General features: G+C 40.8%; 1 protein-coding gene across 2 annotated transcripts in view; it reads left to right on the top strand.

Annotated features, from left to right (window-relative positions):
* The window catches only part of LOC136864572 (multiple inositol polyphosphate phosphatase 1), a 120,488-nt gene that overhangs the window by 68,276 nt on the left and 35,097 nt on the right, over nt 1-17,115 (top strand). For both annotated transcript variants that reach the window (XM_067141751.2, XM_067141750.2), the window contains one exon: nt 9,767-9,917. In XM_067141751.2, coding sequence (XP_066997852.2) covers nt 9,767-9,917 — 151 coding nt within the window. The remainder of the gene's footprint in view (nt 1-9,766; nt 9,918-17,115) is intronic.

The following is a 17,115-nucleotide window of genomic DNA, read 5'->3' as shown; positions in this document are numbered from 1 at the left end:
ATGAGGTAGGTCTACATGTTTTGGCCCTGGGATTTGATAAAAATGGTGGGGATGGACAACATTACTTTCAGGGAATATGCATTCAGTCCAAGAATCATCTAATTCACTGCCACTGACATTTTCATTAGCACTGTCACTATAACTCTTTGATGTTGCCCATTAGCCAATGGCACGGCTCCATCATTCCCTGGTGCGCTATCTGAAGACTCCAAAAACATCATAATCATAATCATCACTTTCGCTAAAATTAGAGTCGCTAACGTCTTCAAAGAAACCCAAAAGTTCAATTTCTTCTCCCGAATCAGGCCTACGTGACGACATGCCTTGTTCTGATAAATGTACTATTTACAACTTTACTACGACCTAAATAAATTGCTAAGTAACTACAGTAGAAATAATAATAAACTTAATATATTACGATAAGTAACTCAAATGCGTCAATTAGAACGTAAAATTATTGAAAACAAGTCACAACAAGCGGACATAAACAAACAAGGAGGCTGCCATATTGGATCATAGACGTCAAGCGCTCGCAGATCATACACTCACAATCGATGAGTAAACTAGCAAAAATGAAGCTATGTCAGTGCCATCTAATGACATAAGGAGGAATTACAAACATTCTACCTTCTTTCTACTTGATTTGTGGCGCAATCTAGCGCCTTACTGCATAACTACACCACTTATAAGAGGGTGCCGATCGAATCGGCATCCTGGCATTTTTCGTACAGAATGTAAGTGCCGATGCATCGGCACCTTGGCACTGTAAAAGTTAAAGAAAACTAGAAAGTGTCCACAGAAGCCTCTGGAGTGATACTATAATTTTTTCAGAATAAAATTAAACATATACTTTCACGTAGTACCAAATTTCAAAAAATAACAAACTAGTAAGCCTTACTGTGGATATCATTCGCGAAAACTCAAGTTTTGAACAAACTTATTGCTGTTTCATACTAGTTTTAATGTGTATGGGGTTTTCCCCGACCTTTATGAAAAATCGGATATAACAACAATCTGTTATAGCGAGTAAAATTTTCACCGGTATGAATTCCCGCTATAATGGACTTCTACTGTAATTTCAACATAAAAGGAAGAGTCTACTGCATGATAATTGGTCAGGTCTCTGGAACTGAAAGGCAGAATACTCATGCGGAAGTGAGGAGGTGTGTGTGTGTGGTGTCTGTCTTAAAACTGATAGACTTGAAGGAATGTTAAATGTGTAGTGGGCATGGAAAGATGTGACCAAGTTACAGCTGTCTTAATGCTTAGTCCTGGATCTGCTGTGAACTTGAGAATGAATCAGTGTACAATCACAGAGTCTCTCAGAGGTAGAGTCAGCTATCTTACAAGAATGCATTCATATACATGTTACATTTACTTTACTTTGTTGTTGATCTAGCTGTGAGGATAACTTAAGTGACACTGCTCTAAAAGTCCATATGTTACACACAACTATTTTAATGTGGAAAACTGCTGTTAGGTTTTTATAATATTGTACAAAGTGTTTTCACTTATATACACCCAATTGAAAACAAAAATGTGTACCATGAAACTTGAAACTTACTATGGGTGATTGTAATGTTGATCTACTGTCTGAATTTTTATTATGGACACTTGAGTTTAGGCTTTAATTACAAACGTACCGATAGGCCTGTTGTAATGTGAGTTTTACCAATATTTTCCATGTTTAGTTCTGCTTTAGGTTATATAAGACACATTGTTTTTGAAGTTCATTAAATAATTTTTATTTGCAGTTGTAGTAAATATTGTCCGGGGTTTTGGCTTCTTCTGTAGGAAGCGCTAACTTACGAATATATGGAGGGAAAACTGATGGTATTGAAGCTTTTATAACCATATGTGTTTGTAGTGTAATACTCAAGTTACAATTGTTTTCATCCACCCTGTAAAAAGTTATCATTTTTCTAAAGCAAATCTTTCTCAGCCCAGGATAAACGTACAGCAGGAAACTTGGGCTTGTTTTGAAGCACTCAGTCATGGTTATCAGAAACTACAACCACTGTAACAGTATAGTGTGGTACCGAATTTATGAAGAGTAATATTGAAGGGAGGGTTTGTGCACGCTGGACCATGTGATTAACAGCAGGCCGCTTCGTGAAATCGGGCGCAGTGTTGCCGTGTACACTCGCCCTGGGTAGTTGTGAAACGGAATGCCTGTGACTTTGATTTGTCCGCAAGCTATTTTCATTTGTCCTATGTTCTGCATGCTGGCCACGTCACTTCAAGATGCCGTTATCAGAGGGTGAACTTGCAGTGATTTGGAGTGCTATTTGTTTATTTCAAAATGAGGGGGGGGGGGGGGAAAGTAGGGGACAAGAGGTTTCCTGTGTATCAGAAAGTGGCAGATTGTCTTCCCCTCCAGGGGAATTTAGAATTTGCCATTCGGAATTGCTCGGCGGGCAATAATTCCATTGTGGAGATTTATCTCCCGTATGCAGTTATCAGACTGTGCCTCTTATAAGAGCTTCTGATAAGTTCACCTGCATACACCCCAGCGTCAGTGGGTAGGGTCTGACACATCCCACTCTGAGTCTAGTGTCAGACCTAAGACGAAACACTGGTTAATAGAGCAAACGCCTGAAAAGCCTTACATCTGATATGTTTTTGACATACCTACCTTAGACGAATTAGAGACTTAAGAGCACAGGGCTACACGATCTTCTTTACAGACGATACCTTGAACGAAACCATACTAGGAAATATGGGTGGCAAGGAAGCATGGTAGATGCTTTAGAAAACAACTTTGATAACTATAACAAAGATTGTCTGGAGCTGGGAAATGCATAATAATTTTACGCATCGGAAATGAAGAAGGATTTCTTGATGGTGCAGAACTTTGTTACTTGAAAAGAAAGGAAGTGGTGATTACCACAATGAGATGAACTCAACTCATTATGAAGAATGGTTCATGAAAGTCCTGAGTTTATTGCCTCAAAGGTCCGCTGTTGTTGTATATCAAGCTCCATATGATACAATGGTCGGTCCTTCAACTAAGAACCTGAACATGTTGTGGCTGAAATCCGAAATGATATCTTGTATAACATCAAAGAATATTTCACTATTATAACAAATGAACTAAATCAGAGCTGATTGTCCTTGCCAGGCCTTATTTTCAAACATGGTAAAGAAGCTGGAACAACTGACTAAACGAATTCAACCAGATGTACAGCTTGCTTGATTACCAGGGGCCCATTGCGAGCTTAATCCAATCAAGCTCATTTGGACTTACATAAAAGGGAAAATAGCAAAAAGAAATATGGCTAACACATTAGAAAATGGTACAGGTATGGAACCAATTAACACTTTATGCCGAGAAGCCTTACGAACCACGACCCCTGAACTCTGCAAACAGTGTGCTAAACATGCTAAGAGAATTGAAGACCACTACTGGGAGAAAGATGGACTGTCTAAAAATGTCCCTTATTTAGAGCCAGTCATAATTCAACATGAATGACAGCAGCACCGATTCATCGGAATACAGTGATTTTTCAGATGAAGAAAATTTAAAGAATTAAATATTGTAAATATATGTAAATAACCCTTGTAAAAATTGGTGATATTTTTATATTAGGAAACCGACCCTTTTTAAACCTGCCATTGAAGGTCCAAAGACCTTCTGAGAAAAGGTGATAGAAAGTGGAATTTATAACAGGAAATAAAATTAAAGGTTGAAAATAAACGAAAAGCTGTATTTGTTGCGGGCGTGATTACTACTGAACGCGGCAACACTGCACCCGGTTTCACCACCCGGTCTGCTGTTAATCGCATGGTCCGGCGTACACAAACCCTCCCTTCAATATTACTCTTCATAAATTCGGTACCACACTGTACTGTTACAGTGGTTGTAGTTTTTGATAACCACGACTGAGTGCTTTGAAACAAGCCCAAGTTTCTTGTTGTATGCTTATCCTGGGCTGAGAAGAAGTTGCTTTAGCAAAATAACGTTTTCTGGGGTGGTTGAAAAAATGTAACTTGAGTATTGCACTACAAATATATGTGGTTATAACATATAAAAATGTTATTACCATCAGACAAGTAGTTTTCCTTGTATATATTCCTAAGTGAGCGCTTCCTAGAGAAGAAGCCAAAATCTCGGACAATATTTACTGCAACCGCAAATAAAAAATATTTAACGAACTTCAAAACAATGTTTCTTTTATACCCTAATGCAGAATTAAACAAGGAAAATATTGGTATAACTCACTCTGCAATAGGCTTATTGGTTTGTTTGTAATTAAAGCCTAAACTTGAGTGTCCAAAATAAAAAATCCGACAGTAAGTATCGAAATAAAACAATAATTTATTGCAGAAAACTGAACTCCAGTATTCTCTGGATAAACCTCTCCCTTGAATTAAAGAAGTCACACAAACAGACAAGGACACATACAGTTGTTGTGTGGTATCATGCAGCATATCTGTCCATATTTGCTGCATCTGGTTCTCTAGATTGTTTACATTCTTAGGCTACTGAAGTTGATGCCTGAGGTGGTCGCAGACATGTTTGATGTACAATAAATCTGGTGATCAGGTATCCACCTGTGATACCGCTGCTCTGTTCAGCCAACCATTATCCTGTTGTAAAATGCCTCTGGGAAGCCCTGTTATGAATGGCAATACATGAGGCTGCAGTGTGTGCAGCACATATCGCTGTGTTGTCTGTGACCTATCACTACCAGGAGTAACAGACTGTGATGGTCCCCGACCAGCACACCTGCAGTGAAGGTGGTGTGTCACGCCACAACAAAGGCAAGATTGATACGCTCATCATGAGGCCTCCAGGCATGAACAACAGTGCATAAAAAGAACCTGGATTTGTCACTAAAAGACATCCCGGTTCCAGCCCGTATCAGTCATGTCTTCAGGCCGCTCGTAGTCTTTCTCCCTGGCTGTTGGACGTCTGAGAGGGAGTGTTCGCTTTATATCTTTAAAGCTGTACCCGTTAGCATGTAGGCCATCTTGAGATGACTGAGGTCCTCGTTTAAGTGCTGTAGTTGACAAATTCTTTTTGCATGCTCGGCTAATGTTTTTATCACTCCATATTTTTGTCGCAAGTGGTAGTTGTACATTTTATTTCAATAGCGGTCTGTATGGGTCGGCTTGGAATATCAACACCAACATTCAGTTCACTGTGAAGGTAGAAAGCAAAGGAAAACTCCCTCTCCTCGACGTTCTGTTAATGAAAACTACCAATTTAAACTAGGGACACGCAGTGTACCACAATCCGATCCATACAGACTGCTATTGGTTGAAGACGTTCAACCACTGCTTGCGATAAAAATATGGAGTAATAAAAATGCTATTTGACTGTGCAAGTCACAGTACTATATAATCCTGAATACCACCCGCCACCGAATAAGTCCCACACCCTAAATTTGAGACGGCAAAATACGGAAAATATACAAAATCAAATAACTTGCATACCTATTTAATTTTCTTCAAATATAAATTCAAACAGCTTACAATTAATAAAATCATCACAAAAATCATAAATAAAATTGGTCCAATACTAAGATCATTCACAATTCAGTTATCTGAAGTTTCACCATAGGAACTTTCATCGCTGGCATCTTTCCACAAATAGTCGTCCCCGCTACTGTCCACTGAATTTGAAATTGCACATTTGTTTTGAAATTGCACATTTCTTAAAGCTTTTGGACACTAGATCGTTGGGAATGCGCGCCCGTGCGGTCTTCATCCAGCTGCATATTAGTCCCACTTCAGGCCTCTTCATTCGTCCGGTTGGTGTAACGCGTGATCACCATTAGACATCCATTCAATGTACAACTGTTTTGTTGCAGTTTTGAAAGACTGGTTCACGCGCACATCCAATGGCTGTAGAATAGAAGCTAGTCCTCTGGGAATTATCGCAAGATTGGTTTTTCCTTTCCTCATCATATCTTTTACGGCGTCAGTTGTATGTTATCGGTTACTGTCCAACACAAGCATGTTTCATTTTTGAAACAAAGCTCCCTGGCAACGTTGCCAAACGTACTTCACCCAGTCCTCAACTAACACCTGTCCATCCAGCCAGACTCATGTGTTCTAACAAAAACTCCAGATGGCAAGTTTCCTTTCGGAAGTGTTTTCCTTTCCAGAACCACATACGGAGGGAGTTTGGTTCCATCCGCTAATACTCACAACATTACTGTGCATCGTTGCTTTTCGTTACCACCTGTTCTGATGATTACACTTTTAGAACCCTTCGTATCCACTGTATTTTCCAAGGGCATTTCAAAATAGAGGTGTCTGGTCAGCAATCCCAATTTGCGACAGCAAATAAGAATTCTGCTTCCTCAGATTAATATGACACTGAAAGGCTGTTAATTTTTCTTCATACGCTCCAGGGAGACGACTTGAAATAGACGTACGTCTCCAAATGCACAATCCCTTTCTCCAAAAAAGTTTCAGATCCGTCTGTGGCTTTGTGTTTTGAGTTCTCTTGAGATCACTAGTGCTTTCAGTAGGCACATTTCACTAGAAACACCATATCCTAACTCAGGTTTTTCTATCACAAATTTGTGGAGTCGTTCTTCAATTTCTGGAAACATTGCACTCCACCCGCAGAACCCTCAGCGATCGCAGTTACTTTTTAGAAGTTTTTCCTTCTTCTGCCAATCACGAATACACAGTTCATCAATATTGTACTTTCTGCCAAAGGCACGATTTCCATACACTTGAGCTTTGCTTACATCTTTAAGTTTCCCACGCACAGTAAATGACCGCAGATGCAGTTTTGAATTCATCGCTTACTATTGAGACTAGAGATGGGGAGTCTGATTCATTTGGAAGAACCAATTCATTTGAAACTATTTACCAAATGATTAATTCATTCGATTACCACGTGATGGGGAGCCAAAAGCGAAAGCATGGACTCAGGTGAACCATTCGGTTATGTTTATAACTACTACTGCTTTACAAGTTTACATGTTACAAGAATGAAATGTTCAAGGTAATTGCTAGCATTTTAACGAGAGTAATATCCTTTTTAGAGGTTACAGTCTAAAAATGCTACACAACTGTCCGACTAATCCTTTCTAAAATTAAGTAGCTACCATTCGAAACTGTACGACAATCGAATTTGAAATTTATGGTAGATATGAACATTTTTATGGCCATGATCCACTCGTTAGTTCATAGTAGTTCACGAGAACGAGAACGGGAACCTTGAAGTGAACTTAACCTAACATTTCGCAACGAGCTGGAAGTTGAGTGTGTATTACAGTTTCGTGAAGTCTGTGACTTGAAATGACGTGATAAATTCTTATTTAAAAATGTATTTTTTCCTGTAAGGTTCGGTTAGGAGTATTTGACTTGTGAACCGGACTTTTAGTTCAGGTTAAATAAAAAATAACAGAGTCTTTCTTCACAAGTCATTGATTCATTGGATACTCGATTTGGCAATATGAATGAGAATGAAAGAACAACCAAGGAACGAGTTGCGGCTACCAACTCTCAATTCAGCTTTCAGTTCACAAACGAGTTGGTTCATTTTGCTCCCTGAATCATGATTCAGTCGTTCAGTGCTATGATTCATTCATTATGAATCACTACTTCAGAATCGCTCCATCTCTAATCGAGACAATACTTTCACGGGACAGATACGGAACTCGAATGTGAGCGAGGTAGACTTCCGTAACCAACAGTCTCGACTCTCGCAAAGTACGATATCCCGCGAGATCAGCTATTCGTGCACCCAGCATGGCAGCAACACTTTTAAAACAAATGACGATCGAGCATCCACAGCAGCGGTTTTCATATTTACTGCATGTTTACCCATATTCTTTGATTTACCATATTTCATTAACTTACATTTCGTGTTGACATGCCACTGTAACTGTATTGAGAAAATAATGATCTTGTTTTCTAGAACGCAACTAAAACACAATAAGACCTGAATGCCCATTTACATGTGGTATATTGAGTACGGTAACCGTATTCAAATCTATTTCAATACTCCATGTAAAAGTAGTAAATATTTATGAGAATGAACGGCTTGATTACGACCCGCACCCAAGATTTAGAGCCAATATTTTGGGGGAAAAAAGTGCGTATGGTATTCAGGATTATACGGTACTTAAATGAGGAGCTCAGTCACCTCAAAATGGCCCTACACGCTGACAGTACGGCCTTAAAGATACACAGAGAATACTCCATCCCAGATGTCCAACAGCCAGGGAGAAGGAAGATGAGCTGCCAACAGCTAAAACCTTTCTGGGAAGATAACTGACAGAATTGGGAGGTTACTGGAGTCCCATGGGGGTAAAAGCCATATATAGGCCAACGAAGAAAATTCAGGAATTGCTAAGGTCAGCTAAAGACAAGCACCATCCTCCCTCCACAGCAGGTGTCTACAAGAACCCATGCAGCTGCAACCAGGTGTACACAGGAACTATGAAACACAGCATTGCCACCTGACTGAAGGAGCACAACCGACAGCTGGCTGGGACGAGCAGAAAGGTCATCAGTCACTAAATACTCGCTAGCAGGTCATGACGTACAGTACAGCAACATTGAAGTATTGTTAACTATTGTGTCTTATCATGCCTGGCTACAAAGGGAAACCATTGAAATCCTGAAGCACACAGACATCTTAAACTGCAAGGGGAAATCTGAACGGGTCAACAAACCGTGGTTTCCAGTTCCGAAAAACTTAAATCCTGGAGGACACGGTGCCCGCTGCAGGCCAGAAAAAGCAATGGGCAGTCAGTTGCCTGTCTCCACCAGGGCATGTCAACCAACACCGGGCTCCACATACATGGCTTCAGTCATTTGCCAAAGAACAGCCAATCAGCGACTGTCCCCCCACTGTGGCAGGCCAATAGGCAAGCAGTGCACTGTACGTAGCCTGCACTATCGTTGGTCAAAGAACAGCCAATCAGTGACCCCTCCTGCGGGACCCCAGCCTGCACTGTTTGAGGTGGAATTACGACACCACTTGATTCCACTGAGATCTTCTTAGCAGTCAGTCATTTGGAACCCTTAAATATGCTGAACACAATTTCCAGTGAAATATTGGGGCATTCAAATGCTCTCGGACCACAGCCTACAAGCCTGGAAAATATAGACATTATAAGACTGGCTATGTAGCCTCATCTATTGTATAACTGTCGATTTACATGTGCTTGTCGGAGGATCTGATGATCCTCTCTCCTGGTGGTCAGTCAAGGGCATCCTGAGCCCAGCTGCCTGGTTGTGTCCCCACACATCCACTGTTTGAAACGCGCCCTAACAAAGTGATCAGAATGTCCTAGGTGATGGACAATTCATTGTTACGGGCATCCAGCCTCACGAATTTCGATAATTCACCCCGTTTCAAATTCTGACAACGGGGTGAAATATCTTTGATTGCATCATATAGAGGCATGTTGAGTGGTCGATGAGCTTTCCACAACCAAAAGCAGTGTTCCATTACATATGAGTAGCCTTTGTGAGCCTTTATATAGGCCATGGCTGGCAGCAAGTTCATGACACCTGGTGGCAATACCATTCAACCAATCACATCAGTATGTAAATCATTTGACTGTCTGCTTGAGATGACTGCATGTCAAGTTTTGTAGCAAACTGGCACCTACTTCATGGTCTCTTTTTTGCACATGAGTGCCGTTGCACAGTCATCTTGGAATTTCAGGTTTTCAACATCTGTTGCAATAGTTTTTGTACTATGGATATTTTAACATTTTGAAGTAACGTAGCACTGTGAAGAGACTGGTGAGTAATCTGAATTAATGTTGACTGTTTTGTGTTCAAGTTCTACAAATTATGTAAACGCTGGCGGAAGCAAATCCATGATAACCCAGATGCTGTGGAGGAGAGAAGGAAGTTCGAAGCTGGATCTGAGATGTTATATACTCTGACTACAATTAGCAAGCGTCTAAATTTGAATTTTACTCTCTCTTTAGGTGAGTTATAATTAGATTGTTATTTGTTTCTCTTCTTCATATTGTGGATTTCAGTAACCTGAAATTTGGAAATTAGACATTGTAGCTGCACGGCGTTCCTGAATGGGATCAAACGGGCCTCCATGATCAAGCGATTGTCCTGTTCCTGTTTCGAGACCCGCCATGAACCCAAGCCAGCACGTCGGCTTATGTCTCCCAATACTCGATCCAGTAAGTCACTATACTTTGTGTGATGTCATAGCATCGTTCTACCTCTGTTGTGGTTAGATTTCCTTGTTCAACGAAAGCAACTACCCTCTCACAGATGTGAGGTCCTTGGTGTGTCATTGATGTGCTGGTAGAACGACATACTTTTGTGTCAGAAGTGTGGTGAGAGTATTCTGCAGTCTGATTGGTTTGCCCAATTTTGCTGCCAGTAGAGTGAAAAGTAAACAAAACATCCGAAGAGATTTGAACCAGCCAACTTTCCACTGTGAACCTGAGACCATTTTACTGGTCTATGGTGCTTCATGAACAAGCACGCATAACACACGTCTAGACTGCCAACTATCTTCCACCTTTCTCATATGTAAGGCCATATACAGAAAATGGTGCTGTCTAATTGCTTCCCACTTTCAAAAGATACTCCAGTTATGATGGCAACTTCGACATGAGTAATGTTTCATTGCCCCTGGGTATCTCGAACTAGGAACCACGTCTTCACGGTTGCATGTTTCAGTGCTCGTCTCTGTACAGTTAAACTTACAATTTTTCAGCGCTTTCACTTACTGTTCTTATATTAAGTGAAACTTTGAACGGAGTCAACATTTTCAATACCATTCACTTTTGTCAGCAAGTGAACCTTATGTGTTGATTGCTGATGTTTCGAATACAATTCAGCATTCAATTTTATCCAACTTGGGAGAGTGATTACATTGGACCAAGTAGAGGTATATCAGTCGCCTTGATTAAGAATATTAAACGTTAAGAATACGCATAACACACGTCTAGACTGCCAGCTATCTTCCACCTTTCTCATATGTAAGGCCGTATACAGAAAATGGTGCTGTCTAATTGCTTCCCACTTTCAAAAGATACTCCAGTTATTCTCCCTCTGTAGACAACAGTTGTGTACAGTTGAACTTCAGTCAGTGTAACAAGCAAACTGGTTGCTACAATAAATGTTATAATTTATGTTATTAATGTTATGTTTTGAAAAGGGTATCATTTGGATTGAGAATATGAGTACTGTGAAGAGGTAATGGGCAATTTCTGATTTGGTTTAAGTAAATGCGTAATCATTAATTTTTATAATCTGGTAATGAAATGAGCTAGTATGTATCAAGTGAGTTGGCCGTACTGTGGGGGCGCACAGCTTTGAGCTTGCATTCGGGAGATAGTGAGTTTGATCCCCACTGTCGGCAGCCCTGAAGATGGTTTTCCGTGGTTTCCCACTTTTACACTAGGTTGTACCTACGGACACTTCCTTCCCACTCCCAACCATTTCCTATCCCATCATTGCCATAAGACCTGTGTGTGTCAGTGCAATGTAAAGACAATTGTTAAAAAAAAAAGCTAATATGTCCCTTTGAATATAATTTTCTCAGATATATTGCATCCTGAGAATTTAATTTTCTTTCCGGATCTAAAAGTCGATTTTTTTGTTAATAGCAACATCCTCCTGAAGGGGTGCTGCACTTACTTGTTACCGTTGAGTCCAATCTTATGAAACAGAACTTGTCAAATATTAATTACTCTAACAGCAGAGGGTAGGTCAGGACCTTGTAAAAATTTATCTGAAAATCCAGTTAAGCATACTGCATTAATATCCTCTGCTAATTTATAACTGACGATACTGCTGAAATTTGGGTTGCACATTTCTGGAAAAATGAAGTCAATGGGAATGTTGCAAAGGCAGTAATGGGCCACCCTGCGAAACACCATTTTTTAAATACTTCTGGGAGTTCTAGTCTGTCTCCCAAGGAAAGAAAGAAAGAAAGAAAGAAAGAAAGAAAGAAAGATGATACAGTATCATGCAAATTAGATTTTTTTTTTCATATTTTTCCCAATCGTTGACAACAATGTGCTTATACCTGAGGTGATCAGCTGGGCATCCTTTGAGACTAACCCAGTGTGGCTGGGCAGGTTTGATGTAACTGCGGGCAGCTTGTGTATCAAGTGTTTGTCACAGTCAAGTGAGAGAGCGAACACATTCATTACGGCAAAGGAGTGGCGCTGTTTGATTGTGACTTCTGAGCTTTCTTCATGCCATTTTCAATGAAATATTGATTGGAGTACAGCATAAAGACACTATAATCACAAGATTTTTTTTTTTCTTTTTCAAATATTCTTGTGTGATTTATATTGCGCTCGATATTAACAGACATGGACTTATTTTCCTGTATTTACACATTCAGAGAAAACTGACATGTTACCATTTTTAATACAATACACAGTCACTCAAAATGAGAATGAGTACATGGTATTATAGTTAATTGCATTTCATATTTTATCAGACTCAATTTTAATTATCATCAAAATAAAGTTCAACTCCCATATAGGTGGATACCCACAACAAACCAACAGACATTGTATCTTATTTAATTTATTTTCCGGGTTGAACCGTGTTGTACTTGTACGCATATCACGTACAGTTTGCCGACGTTTCGAATACATTGCAGTATTTTTTGTCAAGGCGACTGAAATACCCCTACTCGATCCGAGGTAATCAGTCTCCCAGGCAGAAATTACACTACTAGAGTGGCTTTGATCTTGGCCTTTTATATCCTAGCCTATCTGGCTGACGTAAGCCCTGGCTGTCTCGCGAGGCTTCTGGAAAGTTTATGTCACAGCCAGGTAGTGGGGGCTTGCCCGCGCTGTTATGTAATGGGGTTGCGGCCCGTGTGTTTATGTTGTGGTCTGTATGTATTAAACGATGAATGATGGGCATCCAAGAATTACTGATTTTGTATCCTTCTTCTAAATTTATGTTATTCGGATGTTTCTTGATTTCGATAGCCTCGCGGATTTTCCTTTCCAGGTTCCAAGGGATAGCTGCTAGGATCTTGGTCTTGTCAAATGATATTCCGTGCCTAGTTTCGTAGGAATGCTTGGCTACTGCTGAAATATCTGTGTTTTGGTTCTTGGTGTGACGGATATGTTCTTTTAAGAAGGGTGGAGATCAGACGTTTTGTCTCACCTACATAACAAGCTCCGCAGCTACATTCAATGTGATACACTCCAGGGGCCTGTAATTCTATTGTGTCTTTTACTGGTGGTAGATAACGGGCTAGCTTATGGTGAGGTTTATAGATAGCTTTTATGTTGTATTTGTCCAGTATCTTGCCGATCCTGTCTGTAGTGTTTTTAATGTATGGCAGTATCGCTGTTTTCTGGCGGGTCAGTTCTTCTTTCCCGTTGTTTTCTCCTGCGGTGGTCTTTTCTTTCTTCTCTTCTGATTTTTTAAGGACTCGTCAGATGTTATTGAGCGAGTAGCCATTTTTCCTAAGGGTTTCCGTGAGGTGTTCTTTTTCTTCCTCGAGGTGCTCTGCGTCAGATATCGCTATGGCCCTGTTCACTAGTGATGTTAGGACAGCCTGCTTTTGTGATGGGTGATGATGAGACGAGGCGTGTAGGTACCTGTCTGTGTGAGTGGGTTTCCTGTATACTGCGCGACTCAGCGTCCCATTGGGGTTACGTATTACTAGCACATCCAGGAACGGTAGTTTTCCGTCTACTTCTATTTCCATGGTGAACTGAATATTTACGTGTATGGAGTTGAGATGGTCGAGAAATAGCTGTAGGTTATTGCTCCCGTGAGGCCAGATTACAAAAGTGTCGTCCACAAAACGCAGAAAACATTTCGGTTTCAGGGCAGATGTAGCTAAGGCTTTCTGTTCGAAGTGTTCCATATACATGTTTGCTATTATTGGAGAGAGTGGTGACCCCATCGCGGCCCCTTCTGTCTGTTCGTGGAACTCCCCGTTGAAATAGAAATAAGTGGCGCTAAGGCATTCTTTAGCTAGTGTTGACAGGTCTTCTGGAAGTTTCTGATCTAATAGCGGAAATACTTCTGTTAGCGGCACCTTGGTGAAAAGTGACGTGACGTCAAAGCTTACTAATAGGTCCGTACTTTCAATTGATTGGTCCTTAAGGAGCTGGATGAAATGTCGGGAGTCCTTCACGTAGGTTTCAGTGTTTCCTGTATGTGGCTGAAGTAGTCCAGCTAGGTAATGGGCGATCTCGTGCGTGGGAGAGCCTATAGCGCTCACGATAGGTCGCAGAGGTATGCCTTCTTTGTGGATTTTAGGCAGGCCATACAATTTTGGAGGTATCGGGTCCGAGGATATCAGTTTCTTCTGTATTTCGGCTGGGATACTGGAATTTTTTACTAGTGTGTGGAGTTTGTTCTTAATGCGGTTGGTAGGGTTCCTAATTTTCCTGTATGTAGAATCGGTGAGTAATTGTTCTATTTTCCGAGTGTAGTCTGTGCGCGTCATTATCACCGTAGCGTTGCCTTTATCTGCGGGTAGGATAATTGTTTCCGTATCTTGACGTAGTGTTTTTAGGGTATGAATTTCTTCTTTAGTCAAATTGGATGGCGGCGGCTTTGCGGATCTAAGTAGACATGATATATCCTGTCTGATCTCCTCTGCAGATTCGGTAGGAAGGTGCCGGATTGCAATTTCTACTTTGCTAATTATTTCTTCTACCGGTATACTATTCGGAGCTACTGCGTAGTTGAGTCCTTTTCTCAAGACCGAGGTAGTGGGTTCACTGAGTGGCTTATCTGTGAGGTTTACTATTACATTCTTCTTCAGTGGAGCAGGTGGTTTCGGTTTCTGTTTTTGTAAGAGGCGGTTGAATTTCTTGTTTTGCTTGGCAGTGGCTAGTTCCAGTGTACGCTGGGATTGTGTGTTGCTAATGCTGTCTAACGTGGTCCAATCATTGAGCGACAGAGTGCTGGCAAGTTGCAGGTGGAGAAGAAATAATTTATTGTTGAGGTAGTCCAGAGTCTGTCTTGTGTCACTGATCCGTTCTCTGAGGAGTTTTATGCTGGTTTCGTGAAGAATACGGTCAGTCCGTCGGTTCTTGGTGTGATATTTCAGTCTCACACATGCTGGTATAATGCTGTTGTCCCTGCAGCGTTTCAGAAAGGCGAGTCGAGCCAGGTAGTTACTCATTTTCTTCCGAAGGTTGTCGAACTGCCTAGTAGCTTTGAGAATATCCTCCCCGTAAAGGTTTCGTATCTTAGAAGTGAAGCTTCCACGGTGTGAAGAATTATTTAATTTATTTTCCGGGTTGAACCGTGTTGTACTTGTACGCATATCACGTACAGTTTGCCGACGTTTCGAATACATTGCAGTATTCTTTGTCAAGGCGACTGAAATACCCCTACTCGATCCGAGGTAATCAGTCTCCCAGGCAGAAATTACACTACTAGAGTGGCCTTGATCTTGGCCTTTTATATCCTAGCCTATTTGGCTGACGTAAGCCATAACAGCGCGGGCAAGCCCCCACTACCTGGCTGTGACAAACTTTCCAGAAGCCTCGCGAGACAGGCAGGGCTTACGTCAGCCAGATAGGCTAGGATATAAAAGGCCAAGATCAAGGCCACTCTAGTAGTGTAATTTCTGCCTGGGAGACTGATTACCTCGGATCGAGTAGGGGTATTTCAGTCGCCTTGACAAAGAATACTGCAATGTATTCGAAACGTCGGCAAACTGTACGTGATATGCGTACAAGTACAACACGGTTCAACCCGGAAAATAAATTAAATAATTCTTCACACCGTGGAAGCTTCACTTCTAAGACATTGTATCTATTTCAACTTTTTCTGAAAAAAAATGTATCTGCGCTTTGGTTCTTTGAGCTACTGTACAAAGATGCAGTGTTCAAGCATGCAAGCTACGATTTATAATTTCTTGGATGTTAATGACAGAATTTCCACTAAGAAAAGTAAAATCCCTGTTATACATTCAGTAAAATATAATACATAATTCAAAAAGTTTTATGATTAATTTTGCACAGTGTTCTAGTGTTTTGCGACTTTCCCTGTTTGTTGAGTTTCTGAAAAAAGTATTTAAATCTAACTTCAGCCATTTTTATTTGAACATTCTCTACAATAGTATCGTGCGAATGAGCATGTTTCACTTTGAAATGGCGTTTTACATTATACCTTTTTGTAATTTGCATGGTCCACTGAAAAATGAAATGGCTTATTGGCTTTTAGTGCCGATAGTGTCCAAGGACAAGTTTGGCTTGCCTGGTGAAGGTCCCTTGAATTGACACCCATAGGCGGCCTGCGCATCGTGATGAGGATAAAATGATGACTACTAGCACAAAAGAAAAAAATAAGTTGTTCTTCCCACTGGCTGTCTGCAGTGAGATTCAACAATTCCCTTTCTTTTTCATTAATTTCTGCCATCATTTTGAACTCTGGCATCTCCACAGTGGTAGAGTCTGACTAGCAGGCCTTTGCCTGGCATTCTGACCATCACATAACTTACACTCATCGCCTGCCTGCCCGCTTACAATGCTGTGTCTCTTTGGGATGAAATGCCCAGCATGAGCACCTCTGTGCTACACATTGCATATTCTTAAATCCTATGCTCTCTATGCATTCCTTGCACACTTTTGAAGTATTTTGAGGTTTCCTTGTGCAATTAGTATCATTGAATACAATTCCCAGGAAGTGATGTGCGATCGTAGTATTATCTTAGAATACTTTGACACAGTCAGCTACTGAATTTCACAATTCAGTAGCGTTGGCACTGTAAATAGAATTATTCACCAGTTCAAACAGACTGACTATTTCACTGAATAATACGGGAAACTGTGGCAGGAAAAAGAAAACAATGCCAACTGAACGTTTTCTCCTCAGAAGAAGCAAATGAAACCTCAGGCTCACTGCTATGGACTTAGCTTGTGAATTGGGGTAAAGGGAAGTGAATCTGCAAGTTTTTGATGTTCCTTCGTGGACTTCTGGCACCTGGATGGAAAGCTGACAAACCTGTAAAGGAACCTTCTAACAGGAGAAATGTGCAGGAAATGTCTCTTCTGGGCATGTAGCCATCAAGATCAATGGACAGTGGAACACAGGAAGAAAGTTCTTTTGTATGTTGAAAGACACTTCAAAGTGGAGGGGCAGAGGGCTCAATATGTGCGCTCATTAAAGACTGAGCAATTGCTTTTCAGTGCCAGCAATATAAACCTTTTC

This window comes from Anabrus simplex, chromosome 2 (assembly GCF_040414725.1).
Source record: "Anabrus simplex isolate iqAnaSimp1 chromosome 2, ASM4041472v1, whole genome shotgun sequence".
NCBI lineage: Eukaryota > Metazoa > Arthropoda > Insecta > Orthoptera > Tettigoniidae > Anabrus > Anabrus simplex.
The sequence above is the reverse complement of the archived record's forward strand: the minus strand, read 5'-3'. Positions and strand labels throughout refer to the sequence as shown.